Source organism: Zeus faber (assembly GCF_960531495.2).
Source record: "Zeus faber genome assembly, chromosome: 16".
NCBI classification, from domain to species: Eukaryota; Metazoa; Chordata; class Actinopteri; order Zeiformes; family Zeidae; genus Zeus; species Zeus faber.
In genome coordinates, this window is record NC_137202.1 from 22,493,469 (window position 1) to 22,517,142 (window position 23,674).

General features: G+C 45.9%; 1 protein-coding gene across 1 annotated transcript in view; it reads left to right on the forward strand.

The window, feature by feature from the left end:
- Window positions 1-55: 55 nt before the first annotated feature.
- bicc1a (BicC family RNA binding protein 1a) overlaps window positions 56-23,674 on the forward strand; it is a 68,386-nt gene continuing 44,767 nt past the window's right edge. The window contains exons 1-2 of the mRNA XM_080016284.1: window positions 56-514; window positions 20,075-20,121. Of these exons, the coding sequence (XP_079872410.1) occupies window positions 316-514; window positions 20,075-20,121 (246 nt within the window). The 5' untranslated portion in view covers window positions 56-315. The remainder of the gene's footprint in view (window positions 515-20,074; window positions 20,122-23,674) is intronic.

The window sequence follows — 23,674 nt, forward strand, 5'->3', positions numbered from 1 at the left end:
CCCCCCCCCCCCCAAGATGACACGTGAAACCCTGCGGAGGAGTCGCGCTGGGAGCCTCACTTCACTTTGGACTTGGAGCGAAGAAAAGTTGAGCCGAGGCTGAGCGCTCCGACCCTGCCCCGGCGCCTCCTTTCTTCTCCGGACGCCTATGGCTTAGAACGAAGCGGGGGGGACCGGGATATCCAGCGTCCAGAGTCCGACACGTTTTAACGCTTCGGCCGAGCTCGACTTGAGGTTTAAAAACAAAACCCCAAAACAAAACAAAAAAAAAGAAAAAACACGAAGTGGCCCGCGGGACCGGGGCTGCGCTGCGCCATGGCTGCCCAGTGCGACTCTCTGAGCGGATACCTGCAGCAGCAGCAGTCGGACCAGGGCTCCAACAGCGAACGGAGCACCGACTCCCCGCTGCCCGGGTCCGAGGACGACCTGAGCGGACCTCACCCGCTGCCCGACCCGGAGTGGACCGAGGAGCGGTTCAGAGTGGACCGCAAGAAACTGGAAATTATGCTGTTAGGTAAAACAAAACACTCCAAAACCAAACACTCAGAAAAGTCACAGTTGCCTTTTTCTGTTGAAAGTTTTTTTTCCTTCCCCCAACCAAGTTTATATAGTGGAAAGGGGACCACGTTAAGGCCCTTTTCTGTTTTTATATATATATATATATATATAGTTTATTACATTTTTTGATCGAATGAATATTCTTTTTATATAGTGGAAATAAGACCATATAATGAACTATCATGTTGCTCCTATATGTAAAAATACAATTCTCTTCTCTGTCCAATGTAATCTTAGGAGAAACTCACTGATTCGGTTTAAAAATAAATAAATAAATAAAAATAAATACTTTTTTTTTTTTTTTTTTTCAACTAGTTGTTAACTGGTGGCCTAAACATAATTTTGAATATCTACTTACTGGTTGAGGTCAAAGACACGGGAAGTGTTCTGACCAACATGCCCTACAGCACTCCACCCAAACAAATCTTCCCTGAGGCTTGTTTCAGCACCGTGCTACCTTCTCAGACTGCAGGTATAAGTGGCCGGAATCTGCGCTGTGGTCCCCCGACATCTGCTTTGATTTTATAGATCAGCGGCAGCAGCAGCAACATGGCTCTTTATGTCCGCCTACCACTAATACCCTGGCCTTGGATGCACTGCACCAGGCCTGACAAGCATGACTTGACCAGCGTGGGCACACTCAACTCGGCACTGTTACTAGTGTCCACGTTAATGCACACAGCAGTAATGCATACGCAGGAGGTGCTCAAGATATTCCAAAAGTGTAAGGAAGTTTTCTGATGTACACATAAGTTGATCACCTGGGTTCGTCTTGAAGGCTTACAGCGCTGGCAAGATACTCCAAACCCCCGTTTCAAAGGGCTCAAGTTGTACTGCTACCTGAGAACAAATTAACCATCACATTGGGCGCAGTCCAGTTTTGTCGATGGCCAAAAAGAGAGCGGCCAAACAGCGCCGTGCGTTGTACCCTCATGGTGTCCTTCTCCGCGTCTACAATGTCCGGAGAGGGACGATGTAGGTTTCCAAAATGTATCCAGCGCTGGTGGGAAAATCTGGTCCTGAACGCATGGGATAACCTTTGTTTGTATTTTTCAGCAGCTTGACTCCCTTTTGTGTCTGTGAGTATTCTATGAGTTGAATCCGGGTTTGGTGATGTATCTGGATTGTGTGACCTATCATGGAAAGACTTCTACAAGATTCTACAGTTTCCATGATGGTGGTGGTTGATGATGATGATGATGATGATGATGATGATGATCAAAACAATACTAGGAACCCTGATCAGAATCCAAGAGTACTTTGCATCATTGCAGTGCTCACAGAATGATTTCATAAAAGCTGGTTCAAGAATAGATTCGAGTTTAAGCTCGTCCTTTGACTGGCGTTCTTTTTGCAAAGAACGGCGCTTTCTTTGTTCCGCATACTCTGGGGCTCATCGAGTTTCTCAATGGAGTCCCCCAGAAAAAACACAGATCAGCCACTACATTAAAACCACCACTAATAACCACTAATATTGTTTAGCTCCTCCACGTGTCGCTACAACAGCTCTGGCCCATGGAGGCTTGGACTCCACAAGACCTCTGAAGGTGTCCTGTGGTATCTGGCACCAAGACGTTAGCAGCAGATCCTTTAAGTCCTGGAAGTTGTGATTTGGGGCCCCCATGGATCAGGCTTGTTGTTCCAGCACATCCCAAAGATGCTTGATCGGATCGGACCTCAACCCCGACCATCCACATGATGGAGAAGAAAACGTGATTCATCAGACCAGGCCACCTTCTTCCATTGCTCCATGGTCCAGTTCTGACGCTCACGTGTCCATTGTAGGTGCTTTCAGTGGTGGACAGGGTTCAGCACAGACAATCAGCACGCTCCCATACGCAGCAAGCTGTGATGCACTGTGTGTTCTGACACCTTTCTATCACAGCAGCATTAACCTTTTTCACCAGTTTGTGCTACAGTAGCTCTTCTGTGGGATCGAACCAGACGGACTAGACTTTGCTCCCCATGTGCATCAATGAGACTTGGGCCCCATGACCCCGTCGCCGGTTCATTGTTTGTCCTTCCTTGGACCACTGTTGGTAGGTACTAACCACTGCATACCGGGAACACCCCACAAGACCTGGCGTTTTGGAGATGCTCTGACCCAGTCGTCTAGACATCACAGTTTGGTCCTTGTCAACGTGGCTCAGATCCTTATGCTTGCCCATTTTTCTTGCTTCCAACACATCAACGTCAACAACTGACTGTTCACTTGCTGCCTCATACATCCCACCCCCTGATAGGAGCCATTGGAACCAGATGATCAGTGTTATCCACTTCACCTGTCACTGGTTTTAATGTTGTAGCTGATGGGTGTATAGAGGTAGATGGAGCCAGTAGACAGAGCAGGCAGTTGCATGTAGTGTCCCACAGCCAGTCCTAGTCTCGAGTCTTTTCCTCTTCATCTTAAGAACACATTGCTGTTTCCTATTTTTGCACAGCCATTTGTATTCCACCCAAAAGCTGTCACTGGATGTCTCGCCTCTGGTGGAAATTACAGTGTTCCATCCACTTATATCTCCTCGCATGCGCTGTCTACGACAGGGAACCCTTTAACTGATGTGACGTACACTCGTCGTGCCTCGCAGAAGCCAGTGTCCAAACGAGAGGTCCCTCGAGACTCCGAAGTTGAGGTCATCGGGGTAGATATTACAAAACACAAGCGTAAGCTACTCTGCTGGTAACGTACTTACATAGGCTGTGAAGTGTTTATCAATTCCGCAAAAGGCCGGGCCATCAGCTGGGGGAACGGTAACAATCAGCCGTGATGATGGAATAAGGAAAACACAGATGATAACAATCCCTCAAACGCGTGTATCACAAAACAAGACCCGATGCTGCCGTTGACGCATGGACTCTCCAACGGTTATTCCTCCCACGTTACTATCTTTGTAAATAATTATTATTTATTTTTAATCTGACCTAAACTGACCCACTATGTTCCACTCTTGTCTTTCCCTCTAGGGCTTTTGAGCCTCATGCACCCAATGGTCTTTTCATTTAACGTATGTGCCAATCTAAAATAACCCGCTGGTGGTGCGTGGCCGCTTAGTCATCCACCGCTAGTTAACCGATTTGGTCTTGGCGATCAAAGAAGTTGACAACTTTTTTTTTTTTTTTTTTTACTTTTTATTTTTGTTTGTTTCCCCCTCCTTTTTCCAAAGGGATCTTTAGCAAAGGGCCAGTTTTCACACATTCGCACCGAGGCAATTCCCTCTGAGCGTATCCTGGTGGCGGGCCCAGCGCTTGCCTGTCTGCTCGGTGCATTCCTTAAAGCTCCATGTCATCTCTGCCTCTTCCAGGAAAACAACTTAACCAGGGGCTGGCCCCTAAAACCAAACCTCCAGGACATACAAAGCGCCACGTCACTCACAGTGCACGACTGTATTTACTTATCGAAATCACTGCAGCTTGGCTCTCCGCTTAAGTGCGCTCCGCAGTTTGGTAATTTGGTCTTTCAACTCTCGCCGCTCGTGTTTACGTTGTGGGGGGGGGGGGGTAGAAGCCGTCGCCGTGCCCCGCCGGGTCACAGCCTTTTCGTTCCGTTAATAATAGCTTTTGGGTGAGAGAACGTCTAATCTCAACCGTGAAACCAACCCCCCCCCGCCCTCTGACCTCCCAACATTCAAAACATTTTTTTATTTTTTATTTTTTTCGGAAACTCCCAGGATGTGTCCCATCGGCGTCTGCGCGGCTTGTGCCCGCTCGGCGTAGGTCCGGAGCCGGTGAGCTAATGCCGAGCGATGTTGTCTCCCCGTGGTGCCGGGTGAACTTCTAAAAGGCGTCGCTGACCTATGTCCGTGTCTGCTGTGAAGTCTGCAAAAGGTGTTCTCTGAAAAACATGGCGTCATGGCCCGCGTCGCATCTGGCCTTGTTTTGATTGGGGAAAACGTTAGGAGCTGACACGGCATCTCCGCTCAGGCCTGGAGTCTGGCTCAAAATGAAATAATTTTTTTATGGGAAGTATATATTTGCTCCGAGTTTTATTGACTATGGCATTATCTCTGGCTTCCTCACCTTCGGAAAATGGAGTGTTCCCGCTCTCGGCGAGGAGTCGCGGGTGATCGACGCTGGAAATCACCTCCAACGAATGTATCGTCCATCTGTTTTCAACCAAATTCCACGGGGGATGTAGAAACAGCCTTTTTTTTTTTTTTTTTTTTTTTTAAAACAGGTTAAGAAACAATCGGCCCTTTAAACGCCAACACGCCGCGGCCACAGTTTGACTTCGTTAAGACTGCCATAGATAGTAATTGGTAAATCGTGGAAATTTTGGCTTTTGAAAAATCTTTTTATGCCAGCCTGTTATTTAAGTAATTGAGTTCTGCCGTTGAGACCGATGAGGGATAAATGCTGGTGTGTGTGTGTGTGTGTGTGTGTGTGTGTGTGTGTGTGTGTGTGTGTGTGTGTGTGTGTGTGTGTGTGTGTGTGTGTGTGTGTGTGTGTGTGTGTGTGTGTGTGTGTGTGTGTACTTTCAGTTGCTGCCGTACACATGGAAACAACAACCCCACCTCTGACAGGACGGAGTCTTCTTTTTACATCCGATCAGGAGACAAATCTCTCTTAGCCGAGGCTATTTACCCTGATGTTAACCCTGAACCTTACCCCCCCTTTTTTTTTTTATGTTGACCAAATGATGTAGCGTGTGCTGTGGCACACTAGTGTGAGTGAAAGTGTTTATAAACGGAAACTGGCTCTTGTGTCGCAATATCAAAACTGCACACAGTATCAACCCAACAAATCCGTCAGTTCCATCGGAGCTTGTCAGTTAGAACACGCTCAAGTTTCACGCTGAACGTGAGAACCGTCGGCCGGAATTTCGCGTTCGACGTCTTTGAGAGTCGGTAGTTGACGAGGCGCTCTGTGAGGAGTCGTTCAATTTCCCGGCCCGTTCACTTGATTCGGCGTTGTGCGCGGCGAGCGAGGGAGTTCATTCGGTTCTCTGTAATTATTTTCCAGTTTGTGGGGCCGAACGGCTCGCTCGCCCACCCTTTTGCCGGAGTGACTCCAGACTCCCGGGTCGTTTAAGAGATTTGTTCACCGAGAACGGATCGTTTGCGAGTCGCACATCGCCTCCTGTGGGTTGGAGATATATATATATATATATATATATATATATATATATATATATATATATATATATAGTTATTTATTTATTTATTATTATTATTTTTATTATTATTTTTATTTTTTATGTTTTTGGTAGTTTACAGGACAGTGGTGTGCCGTGAGATAATTTCATTTTCAAAAGCGTGCCGCGGCAGAAGAAAGGGTTGGGGAAACACTGCTGTATGAAGAGAAGGAGAGTAAATGGGTAAAAAAAAAAGAAAACGGTGGAATGGCTGGGAACTGGAACATCGAGGAACAGGCGTGGGCGGTAGTCCAGTTTACCCATGAAGAAACTCACCCGGCATTCCTCTGCCACCGCAGGTGATGGAGTCATGAGTGACTTCTCATGACATCACCCGCCGGCGCGTCCGTTCCAGCGACGACACCCCGCCGTGGCTCTGGTTTGGGCTCGGCCGTTGTTCTCCCCGGCCCTCTGGGAACACTTTTGGGGTCGTCGCCCTAACGAGAGCCGCGCGCCCGGGGGCCTTTCGGCGCTCGTAAAGCGGGTCGAGGAACGGCCCTTCGTGTTCGGTGAATTACCGCTGGCGCTCCCCGATAGACTCTGTGATTCTGTGGCTCGGAGATGTTGGCGCAGCCTGGAGGAAATAAAGGAAGCTGGGAGCCGCGTCAGATGTGAGCGGAGGGCAATAAAAGAGCTCATACCGTTCGCGAGGAAGCAAAGGAGCCGGGGCCACGGTGGGAAAACGGGAACCACTCCCCCCCCACTCGCGTCGGGACGCCTTGTAACGGGGGCCCCGCGTCCCTCAGCGTTGGCTCTTTCCGTTTGCCCGCGAGGCCGCCCCGGGGGCTTTCCCCGCTCACGCTATTAATCGCACAGGTTGTGTGGAGTTTCTGTCAGCGTGCGTGCGGCGCGTATCCTGTCGGCCGACCACCGTCCTAACAACACGTTATGCCAAGCAACGGCTCGAGGAACCGGCAATTAGCCGGAGTCATTCATTTCCCTCATTTTACTAATTTGTTTTCCTGCTTCTAAACCATGGGCTATTATTGGGTGCTTTGAAGAAAAAGAAATGGTATATTATATACCTCTATTTCTCAGAGCTATACTTAAAATATTTTAAGTATGTCATATCAGTACTTACAGTAAAAGTTATACTATTCTGGGGGGTATGGCTCAATCTCTATAAACTGTATATAGTGTGTGTGTGTGTGTGTGTGTGTGTGTGTGTGTGTGTGTGTGTGTGTATGTATATATATGTATATATATGTGTGTGTGTGTGTGTGTGTGTGTGTGTGTGTGTGTGTGTGTGTGTGTGTGTGTGTGTGTGAGTGTGTGTGGGGGTCCTGTCCTCTTCCTCTCGGCTGCTGAGTAAGACCCTCAGACAGGAAGTGAGTGTCATGAGGGGAATGTGCTGCAGGCCCCCTCTCTCTCTCTCGCCCCTCGTTCCCGCCTTCTTTTGCACTAAAACAGTGTTCTGTTGTTTCAGTGTTTGGGCTTTTCCCTCTCTCGCTCGCTCGCTCGCTCGCTCTCGCCCTCCCCGGTCCTCATCACCAATACAGCCTCATTTCCAGGGCCGAGCGGTGAGAAGGCGCGGTTCCTGGACTCGCCGTGTCCTTTTGAATCCGCTGGAGTCAAGTGTTTGCTCAGTTTGACAAAAAGCTCTGAAGTGGTAAAACTACCACAGCTGTAATTATAATTTTGGCCCCGTTCGAACCTATTCATACGATGTCGACATCTGGTGGCCTGGCCGCTCTCCCCCAAAACATTCTCGTTCGGTTAGATGTTGAAGCGGCCGATGCTGCCAAATTTTGGGGAAATTAGCTTTATATCTATCTTAACCAGATTCAGACGAGAAGGGCGATACCAATTGCGCCCCCGTGTGTGCAGAACCAAGTTGGCGACGGGCTTGCGTGCTAACTGTGTTAGGGGTTCAGCTAGCCTAGCTCCTGCGAAATGAGGGAAATGCGCCTTCCAGCGCCTCAAAAGCGGAGTTATTTAGGCGATACATCTTCCGTCTTTATGACCAGTAAAACCAGTTAAAAAAATTAAAAAAAACAAAAAACAAAAAAAACCCACGACAAAAGCCCAGATCTCAGTTGTTTTGAATGCTGCTACCTTCAGAACCATTTCCGACCGTCGCGCGATCGGGTTGCTAGTTCGGCTGATCGATGCGAAAGGCGTCGCGGCGATACCCGACGTCGCCCGACGAAGGACGAAAGCGGCGGGAAGGTATTTGGCTCCCGTCCACTCTATCTGCACCAACCGGGGATGAAAACCGCCTGGAGGCCTCCGTGGCAGAGTCTCAGCCGGTCGACTTCATCTTCCAAAACGTGCCACTTCCATCGGGCCCCGGTCGGGTGGGATCAGCCCCGCCCCCACTTCTCCCCTCCCTGGCGTACTTCACGGGGAACATGCTGATACAATTAAACAATTCTATTCGACTTTGCTTATGCGTTGAATTCCTTCTTCTCGGGCACGATGGAGCTTTCAGGAGCTCTAATATAATTGAGCTCCGGTCTGTGGAAAAACCTGTGATCCATTACTTAAGAAAATAAAACCGGGAGTCCTATTTCAACGGGCCCACTCGAACCGGAGCGCCCTGACCCATTTCTCTGCTCCTGGAACTGTAAATGGTCTGAAATGAATACCTGGTTTCTCTTTTTTTTTTTTTTTTTTTTCTTCTCTTTTCCCCCTCAAAGCTCGTTCAGTTCAGCCCCTTTTTCAAAGTGCAGATTTACATTCTGTCTGGTTTGCGGTTGCTATTCTAGAAACGTTTCTTTTTTACATGGCGGGGCGGAGGAGGGCGGCGGGGGTTATACCACTTATCTTGCACGTGTGTACACAGTCGCCACACAGACAGGCGTGCACGTATTTACACCACCCCATGGTTGAGGTGGGGCTGGAAAAAAAAAAATATATATATATATATATATATATATATATTTAAAAAAACCTTTTTTTTTTTTTTTTTTTTTTTTTTAAAAGGCTCCCAAATTGAATTACATTCATTTCTCTCAAGCAGTCATGCGTAACTGCTGTTGATTGCATGTGTCAAGGGAGACCTTTTCAAGTAATAGAGGAAAGAATTCCTGTCGTCGGAATCCCGCAGGCCTCGCTCACATTTTGACGGCGGGAGGACGGCGCGGCGGCGTAGTTCGGATCCTGACGGATGTCGGGAGTGAGCGCTCCGCCGGCAGAGTTGGCAGCGGGCTTCTGCGCTTCCAGCTCCCCCCCACCCCCCCCCCCCCCCGCCAGCGGCGCTGACTCCCCCGCGCTCCGTAGTAGATAGACACCAGGGCAACGTGGAATGTACGGTTCTCTCAGACTTCAACCTATTAAACACGCGGGACACAAGGAATGTTAATAAATGACCCAAAAACGTTACTAACGAGAGCTTTTCATATTTCTCAAGGGTTACCTATTTCCCTGGTTGCAACTCCCCCATGCGCTAATGCCTCCTTTATTATTGGCAAAAAAAAAAAAAAAGGTGATCTGAATGGTCACATTTTTACAGCCATGGTATTGGCCATACAAGGAAATCATATACTGTATATGAAGCATACTTCATCCCGTTGTCCGTATTGCATAAGCTTTGTTTAATCATCCAGAGGAATGAGCGACTCTAATTTCAATTGATTTTCCATTCTTGTAGTAAAACGCTTAATGCCAAAAAAACAGTTGTTGTCTAACTCACCCTCGTGGCCTAAGGTCGAGGGAGTCTGGCATCGCTGCTGTGTTTGTCTGCCTGACTGCAACATCTGGGACTTGAGTTTATTTATCTGACATCAGAGTTGCCTGGCAACCCCACAGGCATTGGGCAGCTGTTTTCTGGGGGAGAACGGAGCCTCAGTTCTGGTCTGGACAGACCACAAAGACGGGCCTCAAGAGCTTTGTTTGTCCTGACCTGTCAAGTGATACTGCTTTAAAGAGACGGTACTTAACAACAAAAAGTATATAATGTATGTTATTGTATAATTCAATGAAGCCATAGAAAATGGCACCAGTGGAGGATTCATCCGACCTTGGATGAGTGGGTAGAAAGGGCATGTATTTGTGGTCAATCTCTCTAAAAATCTCTTAAAACATTCTTTTGCATTTGGTGTGTGTATGCTGAACACCTTCTCTCGGTTAAAGAACATAATCTATGTGTGGATTCAAAGCTCAGGGACCCTGGCCGACATTACATCTAGTTCTGGACAGCTCAGCTGGCCGTAGATACCACTTTCTTAACTTGATGATTAGAGGGACTATCGTTGCAGTCTTGAGAAAAACTGCTCAAATGTGCTGAACACACCCAGGCCTTTTTTTTTTTTTCCTTTTTTGTTTTTTGTTTTGTAAGAAGCAATCCTTCAGTACTATCGGATATCTTGGATTTCCGCATTCTTATCTGATGTCCAAATCAAGAACAGGATTTCTTGATTGTTTACTCAATTTGTCATTTTCTGGAGTTTGTGGGTTTGTGCAGATTATAATGAAAGCGTGGATACTTTTGCCGTTTGGGGGGAAAAACAAACAAACAAAAAAAAACAACCCCACAAACTGCATTTATTTATTTATTTTCTCGTTTCTTCGAAGAACAAATTTACATGAGTAAGAGTGTTTGTATGTGAGAGGGCGAGCTGCAAACTGCTGAGGCCTGCTCTATGCTTTCCAACCCTGTAGTCACTGGTGGCAGGGGGTGCAGGCTGGCTCCTCTTCAGTAAAGTGGGTCCTGTAGTTTTCCTACACGGTCTCTAGTCCTATCAGACCGGGCCAGAGGGACCTCGTGAATTTGGCCCCGGCGTTCAGTCGGTTCGCTTTTTCGTAATTATATGCATGCAAAGGTTGGCGTAAGATTTCAAAAACTTGGAAGTTTATACAAGAGGCTTAGTTTAAAAAAAAAAAAAAAAAAAAAAAAAAGCTCCTGCAGCCATACAGTGCGGCAGCCCAAGGTCAGGCTAAATATGCTGACAGTTATTTCCTTGTCAGGGTGATTTACTGCCTCTTGGCAATTTAACTGTCACAAGCACTCATTTGTCATTGTATTAATTTACAATGGTTCCTTTATTTACTTTATTCGGAACACCCATCATTTTTTATGAAATTCTATACTGATCATGTCATCTAGAAAAAAGGTTTTTCCTTCAGGAGCTTTTACTGTGGATGGGGCGGATTTAAAGTTCACTCCTCACTTTCACTCTGAATTTCCTGTTCTTAGTCCTCTGGATGTTCAGGGGGTGCTCGTCGGCTCAGAGGGGTTGGTCTAAGCTGCCTTGGAGGGTTTTGAAGTTCACCTGGTTCCTTCGGGGTCACCTTGCTTCTTCACGCCTCGATACTCCTGTCCTCCATGTGGTTTTATGTGAGAGGCTGTAGGGATGGTCTGTCAGTTGTAGTGGTACCGGCTGTGCGTAGTAACCCGTCCCGGGCCTTGTTACACTTCCCGGCCAAAAGAATGTGGACACCTGCTCGTCGGACGTCTCATTCGACCAGATTAGTTGAAAAGGTGGGTTGGGGTCAGGGCAAGCCGCTCAAGTTCGGGGAGGGCCCTTTCAATTTCGACAAAGCGCCTCTACCTGGACCTCACTTTGTGCACATTGTCGTGCAGAAACAGGAAAGGGCTTCTTCAAGCTGGACGCACAGAATCTTCTCTTTAGCGGTACTAATTTCCTTTCACCAGAGCTGGGCTTAGCCAAGCCTGAGACCACTCTTTCTCCTCCACCAAAGTTTTACAGTTGGCACGATGAGCCCGAGCCTTAATGTTCTCCTGGCATACACCTACCACTTCCAAACGGTAGAGCGCGACTCATTCCTTGAGCGATCTCGTTTCCACTGCTCCAGCTCCGGAGTCCAACGGCACGGAGCTCGACACCGCTCCGGCCAAGGCTTGGCATGGCGCATGGTGATCTTAGGCTCGCCTGCTGCTCCCACAAACGGCTGGCAGTTCCAGGGGCAGTTTGGAACCCTTTGAGCGGGTGTCGCAAGCGAGGACGGATGATTTGTACGTGATTCACGCATCAGCACCCGGCGATCCTGATCCGTGAGCGTGTGTGGTCGACCACCACGACCAACGACAAACATCTAGAAGTCGCTGTTTTTGCTTCTAGATGTTTCCACTTCACAAGAACCGCAACTGCGGGAGGCGGGATGGTGGAAGGGTGGCGTCCTACAGTATGGGCCGTTCAGTGTCACTGAGCTCTTTGTTGTAATGCAAATGCGGGTGATGGCATGGCCAGGCGCACGGCAAAAAAACAGTTGACGAAGAAAAAAGGGAAAATCAAGCAAAATGATCTGCCAGCGTGATCTGCCGGATCATTTTACCCGACAAGTTTCTTATAAACTAGAAACCAAGTCTTTTGATATAAATTATCTCATAGTCCTAAATCATCAGCAAGACAGTACTGATGTATGAATTTATTTGTGTCAGTCTGGAGAGTGTCAACATTCGCATCTCTTTACGTAAAAAGTCACTTATGACTTACTCACGAGGTTTTTTTTTTTTAAGCTTTGTTGGTAATTCAGATGAGCTGTGTTTTGTGTATTGCAGCTTGTTGATGTTGTATTTGTCTGTGTTCAAGACAGACTAATGCAATTGTTGGATGCACCGTCCCAAGATAATGCCGTTTACGGTGCCAAACCCCTTCTCTTAGTTTGAGCAAAGAAACACCAAAAACGTGTTTTGTTCCTGATCAATAGCAATTGCACCCTGATTCGGTCCCCATCAGGAGAATTGATTCCGAAATTGAGTGAGTGCTGCCCTTTGTTCTTGCTTAACAGATATCAGTCAACTTCCAACCCATAAGATGCTCGCTCCACCCTGTTATCCCTCGTTTGGCTTTAGTTTAGCTGGATTCCCAGCTTGGTTAGTTAGTTCAAATTGCATCTATTGCAGAGCAACAGAACTCTTGAATTTTCTTTTAGTGTTCTCACACACACACACACACACACACACACACACACACACAGTATGGTCCCCTGTCACTGGATGTGATGTAAGAATGTGCATCTGTTTGTTGTGGACTGCAGAATGAAGCCATAATTGTAAACCCGTGTGTTATTTACATTCCCCTCAGTTATCTTCCTCCAAAACAACGGAATCTCTCAAAAATGTTCTCTGTCCACAAGATAATGGATACCAGATAGTCCCCAATACATCCATCTTGCTCATGAAAGTGCAGTGAAGCTACTTAGAGACATTGCCAAGAAGGGATTAGAGGGCGACGCTAATAATGGAATAATGCGTAATTATCTTTGACACTGGTGTTTGCTTTGCGTCATTACCAGAGACACTTGATATCACGACTCGTGCATTGGCGTCTGGGTATTTTTCGGTTCCTTCTCATGGAAGAAAACGGCAAGTCGACCGTGTCGACTTTGACGCGTGCTTTCGTGTTGGAACAGGGCGGTGATCCTTTTACAATCTGCGACGCTGGAAGGACGAGGCCCCGCGCTGTCCTTGTTTGACCCGGGCCTCCTTCCACCCAGACGCACGCTAATATGGTTGACTCTACTCAGACCCCAAGGCTTGAATTTCACTTAAATCCCCCTCGAGCGATTGATCAAAGATTTGATCAACTGAGCTTTTCAGCCGCCATGCATGGGTAGGAACCTGAACGCCGGCGCGAAGCCGTAAACCCAACTTGGGCTTTTGCAAGCCGCCTTGGGCGGTTTTACTGACGGTGACTAACTCAGGATTCCAATGTGTTTCCTTCATCCGCTTCTGTGTCTTGAGAAAGCCCCCAAAAAACACGTTGGCTGGAAAAAGGGTCCTGCAGAGTGCTGGTGCGTAGGAGGTAGAAGTATTGGTCCGCCCGCCCTTCCCCCCACGTCTTAAATGTACCCCAGGGCTCGCGGGGCGCCCCGTCCGAGCCTCCCCCGTCCCTGCTCCCGGGTTCTCCCACGGCCAGTCTGCACGCCACGCATCTGCCAGCAGGATGTTTTCTTGTCGGCACATTGCCCTTGTGCTTTCACTCGCGCTCCACAAGAGATTCCTGCTATTTCAAAACATTACTATCTACGTTAATCCTTGGTCTATGCGTGAGATGGTCAACTTAGTTAATGCGAACAAAGTGTCCACAGCCTGCTGTGCTCGTCCCTGCCTTCCCTGACCATGTTTCTGTACGATCTTTAGCCCTGACTTTCTTAAATTCGCTGGCGTGACCGCTCCCAAAATCAGTAGCTACTATGTCAGCCAAGTTGTTTCTTTTGTTTCAAGAATTGCACTATGGCATGCTCGCTCTGGAGGCGCGAAAACATTTTTTTTCCAAAGTATGTGTGATAAGAGGGCCTTGTTATATGGCCAGTAATTTTGCATTCCGATGACTGTACAAATGATGAACCGCTGAGGATGTTTGGTGAGCGCAATCCAAAGTAAAAGGCAGGAAATTAGCCGTAGTAGTAAAGAGTATTTTTGGTTCACGTTTGCAGTATCGTCCTCATGCAATTTGGGGATTTTTGTAATTAGCAATTTAATCGCCATAACTCGTACTCTATGTTATGACGTTCTGTTTCTCATTTCCCCTGGTGTAGCGGGGACATTCACAGTGTAATGCAGCTCTTTTCTAGACAGCTGTTGAGAGCTTAAAGATAGTCGGAGAGTAACATTACAGTCATTGCTTTTCCTACATCTGTTATTTTTTTATTTTGGTTAATTTTATATAACATCATAGTCTCTTTTACATTCATTCTGCATTTTCCATGTAGCTCAAACTTTAGACCTCTGTCACTAAGTCGGCATCGCTTTGATTGGTGAGTGTTTTGGTCATAACAGGAAGCAAAGCAGTGAGAAAGCCTTTTTAATAATCTCCCGGTTGGAAGATAGCTTTAATCTAAACAGAGATTGGGAACGCTGCCGCTTACTGCCTCACACCGTTATAAGTGTGTCTTGTGCTCATCCGTCACTCTTCATCAATATTCTTCTTCAATCCTCTATGCTCATTCAACCCTTAAATACTTTAGTAGTTGTGTGACTGCTTACGAGGAATAAACAGTGGCCGCTCCAGTGTCCGAACCTAAAAGCTTTTAGAGAAACAAATTGCGGCGGGTGGTTGAAAACACTGCAGTAGGCGACAAACCTCGGCGGACTCCGGTTGACTGAAAATCTAATTCTGCAGCCTTTTTTTATTTTTTTTTCTCCGTGTTGACCAACAGGAAGGCGGGCTGACCCTTACCCCGCTATTTCAACTGCCGTGCAACCCTTCCCTGTGATGTCTTCTGATTACTTACGCTGTCGTGCTTGGGCCTGTTTCAACCGTTTGGTCAGAAGCGTTGCGTGAATAGTTTAATCCCACGAGGTTTGATCCAAGTTCTCATCAATTCATGTGACGCTTGGAGATCTCGAAGTTCAGTTAGCGGTACTACAGTAGAGAGGTAGGAATTCGGCAAACCTGTCCTAGTCCTCCAGAATAGGCTCCCTAAGCCCCGTTTCCACCGCAGAGTCTTTCCCCAGGAACGAGGAACCTTTGGAGGAACGCGGTGCGTTTCCACCTCAAGGACCAGGGTCTAAATTGGGTCCACGGAGCCAAAAGGCCTTGGCTCGGGCAGTGATAATAAAATCTGGATTGTGATAGTGCATATTGCTTTCTGACAGTAAATTCAAGAGCAGAAGAATAAAATGGATAAAGGAAGACAACCAAAGTTATATTCCACTATCACTTTGCTTGTATCGTTTTTCAAACGTGAGTGGACTAATTTGCATAGCCTTCACGGGCCTTTAGACCGCAGTGGAAACGCAGACAACAATGGGCTGAAGGAACCTTTTTGGTTCCTGGGGAAAAAAAACATTCCTGGGACTAAAAGTTCTGGGTACTTTGGGTGGAAACGCGGCTTTAGTTAAAAGCATCATCACTTATGGCGATCTTCATCTGTCTTCGAAGTATTCAGGGGATTCATTGATATTGATAGTCTGTCCACGATGCTCCTTTTTACCCAAGTTATAGGTCTGAGGTCCCCAAAATATATTGACCTATTTTTTTTTTTTTTTTTTTTTTTCTTGCTGAAAATACCAATCAGTTATGCGTCTATACCATATTGTTTCAAAATGGACCGTTTTCTTTGTGTAGCTTTAATTGTAAATGAGAGGTCAAGCCCCTAATTCGGAGCCAATAGGATTTGAGCTTTACTCCGGGCTCCATTTTATTTACTCTGTAAACTTTCATTGATTTCATCTTATCAGTCCACCAAAATCCACCAAAAAGTTTTTGGACAAATTTCAGGTGAGAAATAAGCAATCCGGTTGCTGAATCTTCACTCATATTAGATCTACAAGGCTTCATTAAAAAGTTTGTTCTTTCACAGCGGCGTCTGGACCAGGGGGATATGGCGGGGCTTTTTTGTTTCGGAAAATAAAATGAAAATAAATACATCTATAGTGTTGTTTGGAGAAACGCGGAGGGGATTGTGCCCCGCGTCCTAAAGAACAGTCAACCTAACGTGGACACACACTGAAAGAAACACACACCAGATACTTACATTTCCATCGTCTGCAGTCTGGTCACGGACAGTTGTTATCAATTCAGCTTTATTTTAAAAGATTTGTGCTGGTCTCTGCAGCCAACAGAGCACTTCCCCTGCTCGGCTCTTCGATGCTCGCGGGTCCGGTCGCGCTCTAGCCGTGGGTGGAGTTACTCAGATGGAGGGCGGTTCTAATTCTACTGAAGTGACGTATATTGCCGCGACGACGTGTATTAGGGCGTCAAAGCTGAGCGGCTAGTTTTAGGACGTGTTTTTCTGAAGTGACATCTCACAAGAACCTGAGCGGGTCTTATTCCACAGGTTGTGTGTTCGAAGGCCCGTCAGAGCATCACCACACGTATGTGCACAAGCACTGAAAAAGTGAGTTTTTCATAATACGTGACCTTTTAAAGACATTCCTTGTGGTAAAAGGTTGGCAGTTAGAATGTGCCTATGATCTGGTTGTCATAGTCACAAACTAAGAATAAACGTAATAGTTAACCGGCAAGGATCCAGGACGCGCGAGGCTAAGGTTACCAAATCGCAAAATGCGATCCAAATGAATTTTCAAGCACTTGTGGCCACCTTTTAAAGTTCACCTCCAGTAGTTCTTATTTTTGGAGTTAGAACCTGGTTCATTTATCCCTGGTTGTCATGGTACATGGTGATCATACATCTAGTTAATAAACGACCTCATTTCTGTTTTGCACTTGTGCAACTTGAGAGGGAAAGCAGCTTGTCAAATGAGCAGTGGATGAGAAAGGCGGATACATCATGATGTCATCCAAAGGGAGATGGAGAGATAAAGTTGGACAGGCACATTGACTGGCAAAGAAGAGACTCTTTCCTCCTCTTTACCTCCCATTGATTGTAGTTATTATCTTTCTTTTATATAGATGAAGAATGGTCATGGTTGGAATACCTTAACCCATTTAGTTAAATTCTTCCACAAACTCATTTTCAGATAACTAGTCACAGGCCATATTCTGGGCGCAATGTTTTGTAACCTCCTGATCCTGACCACCTTAATCACACCGAACCCTAACCTTAACCATCTATAACATTATACCTAAACTTAACCATCTATAACATTATACCTAACCTTAACCATCTATAACATTATACCTAAACTTAACCATCTATAACATTAAACCTAAACTTAACCATCTATAACATTATACCTAAACTTAACCATCTATAACATTAAACCTAAACTTAACCATCTATAACATTAAACCTAAACTTAACCATCTATAACTTTATACCTAAACTTAACCATCTATAACATTAAACCTAAACTTAACCATCTATAACATTAAACCTAAACTTAACCATCTATAACATTAAACCTAAACTTAACCATCTATAACATTAAACCTAAACTTAACCATCTATAACTTTATACCTAAACTTAACCATCTATAACATTATTCCTAAACTTAACTTAACCATCTATAACATTATACCTAAACTTAACCATCTATAACATTATTCTTAAACTTAACTTAACCATCTATAACATTATACCTAAACTTAACCATCTATAACATTATTCCTAAACTTAACTTAACCGTCTATAACATTATTCCTAAACTTAACCATCTATAACATTATTCCTAAACTTAACCATCTAACATTATACCTAAACTTAACCATCTATAACATTTTACCTAAACTTAACCATCTAACATTACACCTAAACTTAACCATCTATAACATTTTACCTAAACTTAACCATCTATAACATTAAACCAAACTTAACCGTCTATAACATTATTCCTAAACTTAACCATCTAACATTTTACCTAAACTTAACCATCTATAACATTTTACCTAAACTTAACCATCTATAACATTTTACCTAAACTTAACCATCTATAACATTTTACCTAAACTTAACCATCTATAACATTAAACCTAAACTTAACTTAACCATCTATAACATTATTCCTAAACTTAACTTAACCATCTATAACATTATACCTAAACTTAACCATCTATAACATTATTCCTAAACTTAACTTAACCGTCTATAACATTATTCCTAAACTTAACCATCTAACATTATACCTAAACTTAACCATCTATAACATTTTACCTAAACTTAACCATCTATAACATTAAACCAAACTTAACCGTCTATAACATTATTCCTAAACTTAACCATCTATAACATTTTACCTAAACTTAACCATCTATAACATTTTACCTAAACTTAACCATCTATAACATTTTACCTAAACTTAACCATCTATAACATTTTACCTAAACTTAACCATCTATAACATTTTACCTAAACTTAACCATCTATAACATTTTACCTAAACTTAACCATCTATAACATTTTACCTAAACTTAACCATTCCTTTGTAACTGGTCTCACTGCTGCTGTATAACATGACTGTTCCACCTCACGCCTCCAATGATGTCTGATGTCCAACATTGTCAGACATTCTAACCTTTGGCGCCTCACGATGCTCGGGGCAGAATGGACTTCATTTCTATGGCAACCTGGGTTTCAGTCAACATACCGTCCATAAATGTCATGAGAGATTCAACAAAATACCTTTAAAGTATCTAAATACTGCATTTCATCCACCCTTCATAACACCTATTAATCCCAGTCGCAGACGCTTGTATAATACAGCTGTGGATTGCAGTCGTTTCCCCGAGAGCTTGTTTAAGGAGAAGCGTGAGTAAGAGGCTTATGACGACGGCACTAATGTGCCGCCGAAGGCCACGGCGTCCGCTTGAGAAACACAGAAACACTGTTTCGCGGCGTCATTCACGTGCCGCTGGCGGCTTTTAAATTTGCCATGGAAACTTAAAGTCGTATTGTCGTCCACACGACGGTCGTCACGCGGCGAAGCTCCGATTTCACGGAACAAACGTTCCGAATTCTGCCTGACAACACATGGAATATCGCCGGGCGTCGATTGGATTTTTTGATCCGCTCTTACAGTTCACGGGTTCCGAGTCAATTTCCGTCCGTGTCGATTTCAGGAAATAAAAAAGCGAGCACATTTCGGAAGGTCCCGGAGACCGCAGGCCCCTTCCTGTTCTCCTGAAATCCTGAGCGTCTTGTTGATATAGGGAATGTTTTATAATTTCCCCCTGTGCTGCGGTCACACAAAATATCATACGGTGTTGTGTTTCTTCTCAGAAATTTATTGCACATCGATCTAAATAAGGTTTCTTTTGGGGGCGGGGGAGGGCGGTGTTTGGTCCATTTAATCACAATATTCTTATCCTTTCTGTCGAGGCCGGAATTTATCACTGCATAAGCAGCGCCGCCTCCGCTGACCCAGAATGTCCCCCGAAAGCAGATTATGAGGGAACTCTATCTGAAATGCATCATCGACCCGACGCTCACAGCCACGTATAACAGATGAGCGCCATTATGTGTCTCTTGGAGGGCAAATATGTGTGAAGGAATGTTGGAGGGACTTTGGGACTCGACTCCCCTTGATGGCCGCAGAGGATCCTTCGCGTAGTCCTTTTACGACTGGAAAATTGGATTTCCCGCTCGTCAGGGCTTCTGAACGCCGTTGTTTATAGTGTTGTACAATGCATCGGTTCCACACTTTTCAATAAAGCCTCACGGCAATTATTCGAAGGCCTTATTGAGAAGTTCCAAAGAGGCACCGGGTCGTACGCGGTTTGACCACTAACAGCTACCGACTTACTGACTAAATCCATCAATTTGTTGATGGCAAGCGTCGTCCAATCACGGGGATTGCAGAAAATTGCTCTGAATCTTTCGTTCCAAATCTGAAAAACGAGCGACGGCGACTGGAATGCCAAGCAAAACACCCTAAGAAATTGAGACCCGTAGAAAACACCCCGCCGAGTGGAGATGCCCTAATATTTCCAAGGCATTGTATAACCCAAGCACGGTTTGGCGATGCAATGGTTATAATGTGTATTTAACATTGAGTGGCTCCATGTGGTTTTATGAATTGTTTCTCTCTCTCTCTCTCTCTCTCTCTCTCTCTCTATCTCTCTCTTTCCTTCTAGCTGCCTCCGAGGGGAGAGTGAACGGCGGGGAGGATTTCTTTCAGAAGGTGAGTGCGTACGTTGTACTTGGATTGCGTTTTGCACTTTTCTTTGGTTTGCCTTCAAGCCCTTTTCGGGCGTCCGTCCGTCTCAGTGACGGCAAACAGGCAGATGTCAGGTGCTGCTCGGATTGGTCCCAGTTGCAGATTGGAACAGAGAAAAACAGAGAGTGATGTGAATTCTCCCCAGGGATGCGGTCCTATTATCCAGCTGACACAACACTTTGGGCCCCTCTGTGTCGCTGAGTGCATGTAGTTGACAAGTGTGAATCTTCTGAATAGTTGAAAGGGATGGGAATGGTATGATACGAGGCTACAACGGGATATTGTTTTGCAGAATCACCCCAATAATACCAAAAGTCATCCAACATGATTGCTATTAAATTAAAGGTAACAGCTGTGACCCGTCAAGGCTTGGACTCCACAAGACCTCTGAAGGTGTCCTGTGGTATCTGGCACCAAGACGTTAGCAGCAGATCCTTTAAGTCCTGGAAGTTGTGATTTGGGGCCCCCATGGATCAGGCTTGTTGTTCCAGCACATCCCAAAGATGCTTGATCGGATCACCCTAACCCCCGACCATCCACATGATGTAGAAGAAAACATGATTCATCAGACCAGGCCACCTTCTTCCATTGCTCCATGGTCCAGTTCTGACGCTCACTTGTCCATTGTAGGTGCTTTCAGTGGTGGACAGGGTTCAGCACAGACACTCAGCACGCTCCCATACGCAGCAAGCTGTGATGCACTATGTGTTCTGACACCTTTCTATCACAGCAGCATTCACTCTTTCACCAGTTTGTGCTACAGTAGCTCTTCTGTGGGATCGAACCAGACGGGCTAGACTTTGCTCCCCATGTGCATCAATGAGACTTGGGTCCCATGAACCGGTTCACCGGTTATCTTTCCTTGGACAACTTTTGGTAGGTACTAACCACTGCATACAGGGAACACCCCACAAGACCTGGCGTTTTGGAGATGCTCTGACCCAGTCGTCTAGACATCACAGTTTGGTCCTTGTCAACGTGGCTCAGATCCTTACGCTTGACCATTTTTCCTGCTTCCAACACATCAACTTCCAACAACTGACTGTTCACTTGTTGCCTCATACATCCCACCCCTTGACAGGAGCCATTGGAACCAGATGATCATGTGTTATTTACTTCACCTGTCACTGGTTTTAATGTTGTGGCTGATTTGTGTGTGTGTGTGTGTGTGTGTGTGTGTGTGTGTGTGTGTGTGTGTGTGTGTGTGTGTGTGTGTGTGTGTGTGTGTGTGTGTGTGTGTGTGTGTGTGTGTGTGTGTGTTTGCACACTTGACGATTTCTTTCCTTCCAAAAAAAAGAGCTGCAGCGGAGGAATCCAAGATGGGGCGGTTAAAAAAAAGTGCATGTGTTAAAAAAAAAAAAAAGAACGGGAGGGAGGAAAAAAAAAAAAGAAGTAATTTTTTACACAACACAAATCATTTATCTTCCTCCACACTCGTAATGTGTAAAATTGTCAAATATATCTCCTCGTCTGGATACAAGGAATGATAAGTTGAATTATATTGCTGTCAATTTGTGAATCATTAAAAAAAGAATACATCCCCAAATCAAACATTCCTGGGGCTTTTGGTGATAACGACTTGCCACCGTTAAATATTCCATTTCATCATTGGTTTGCACTTTTTTTTTTTTATGGTATGTTAATAAGCTGTAATGAGCAAGATGACGAGCGGTAGCTTGTTTCAGAATTCCTATTTTCCTATTTCACACGTTTGGCACAATGGTCACGAAAGCTGCATTTTGAAAGCCAGCGGAGCCAATTTAACCGTCCCCGAAACAGTTTTCAAAATCACCAAGAAATGCAAACCCAGAGGGAATAGACTCCCTGGAATCCAACCCCAAGCTGTACAGCATATGCGGCTCCTTCCCCACCTACGGCGCCGTGAGTTGTAGGAACGGCTGGGTTGAATGTTGAGGATATCCAGGTTCCGAGCTCACTCTACGTGGTGATCTGACGCGGTGAAGCTACGGCTTTTTAAAACTCCCCGCCTCGGATCCCCTCGCCGCTCTTCTACTAGAAGGACGGCGGTCGCCACAGCTTAAATTCGCCGACAAGTCCACAATACATTAGCGTGCGGCCGTTGATGTTGGCCGCCTCGGAGGGGGGCGGTGCGGGAGCAGCGCTGGAGCCGCGTTGTTCTAGTGGAATTTCCGTGAGGATGGCTAGTGTCCAGTTTCCCTTTGATCGCGCGCTTGCCCGTGGCATTGCCGATTAGTGTCACAAAAATGAGCGCCGGGGATCGGGATCTGGAAAAGGGCATTGTTGTCGGAAAAAAGGATGAGGTGTGTGTGTGTGTGTGTGTGTGTGTGTGTGTGTGTGTGTGTGTGTGTGTGTGTGTGTGTGTGTGTGTGTGTGTGTGTGTGTGTGTGTGTGTGTGTGTGTGTGTGTGTGTGTGTGTGTGGAGCACCGTGAAGTGGAGGGAAATGGAAACTCGCCTTCCAACACAACATACTCGTAAACCACGCACGCCTACTTTATTAGTAAGCCTAATACGTTAAATCCACTGCACCTGGGGTTGCCTGGTATAATTAGGCCCATGTGCATTCAAAGACACAGGCACACACACACACACAGACACACACACACACACACACTAGACTTTTTTTGAAACTGAATTTTCATAGTAAACAGGCAAGCGAGGGATAGAAGTGACACCATCGCCGCGGTGTGACCGGACGAATGGAGCCGGAAAAGGTGACGGTGAGTCACTTGTTTTTTATTTTTTTTGACAAGAACTTCGTATCGCGTCGTCGGCTTGTGGGACCCCGGGGACCGGGAAACTCGCATTACGATTTATTTTGTCCTCCCCTGTGCTCGTCTTACCGTAGCGGCGGATGGGTTTGATGTGAACTTTGCAACGCGGCCAGCCCCGGGGCGTGTGTAGGCGGCAGTCGGGACCAAGTCAAAATAGTCATTTAGGGAATTCTCTCTCACGCGCCCGGTGGTCGATCAAGCCCTCTTACTCACCGTCTGCTGGACTTCCTTTGACTTGGGAGGAACGTTATCTTTGTCTTTTTCCTTTATTTGATGGAGAGCCAAGACTTGTTTGGGTTTTTATTTTTTTTATTTTTTTTTCCCCCTTTTTAGTTTTCGTGAAGAAGGGCGGACGACGACGATCACAGGGTCACAGCTGGGAAACGAATCCGGTGGTTCTCAACGGTTCTCTCTCTCTCTCTCTCTCTCTCTCTCTCTCTCTCTCTCTCTTTGCTCATGACCTCTTATACATCCTTAATTTTTAACTTTTTTTTTTTATTCCCCTCTGCTCTGTGTAGGCTCTGCGCTGCACTCTTCTCACTGCTGCCCCCACCCGTCGTCCCACCCACTGTGTTTTTAAGTTTCCCCCTTTTATTTATTTTTTTGCAGTCTATTAAACCTTTGATGTACAGTCGCTGTCGCACCGCTAGAACAAGCGGTTGGCCCCGCGCCGAGTGCTCGGCGGCTCAAACTACAGGGACCCCGCCCCCCCCCCCGCGGGGGCCGGCTCTCACACACAACTTTGGCACCGTCTCACTTGTTG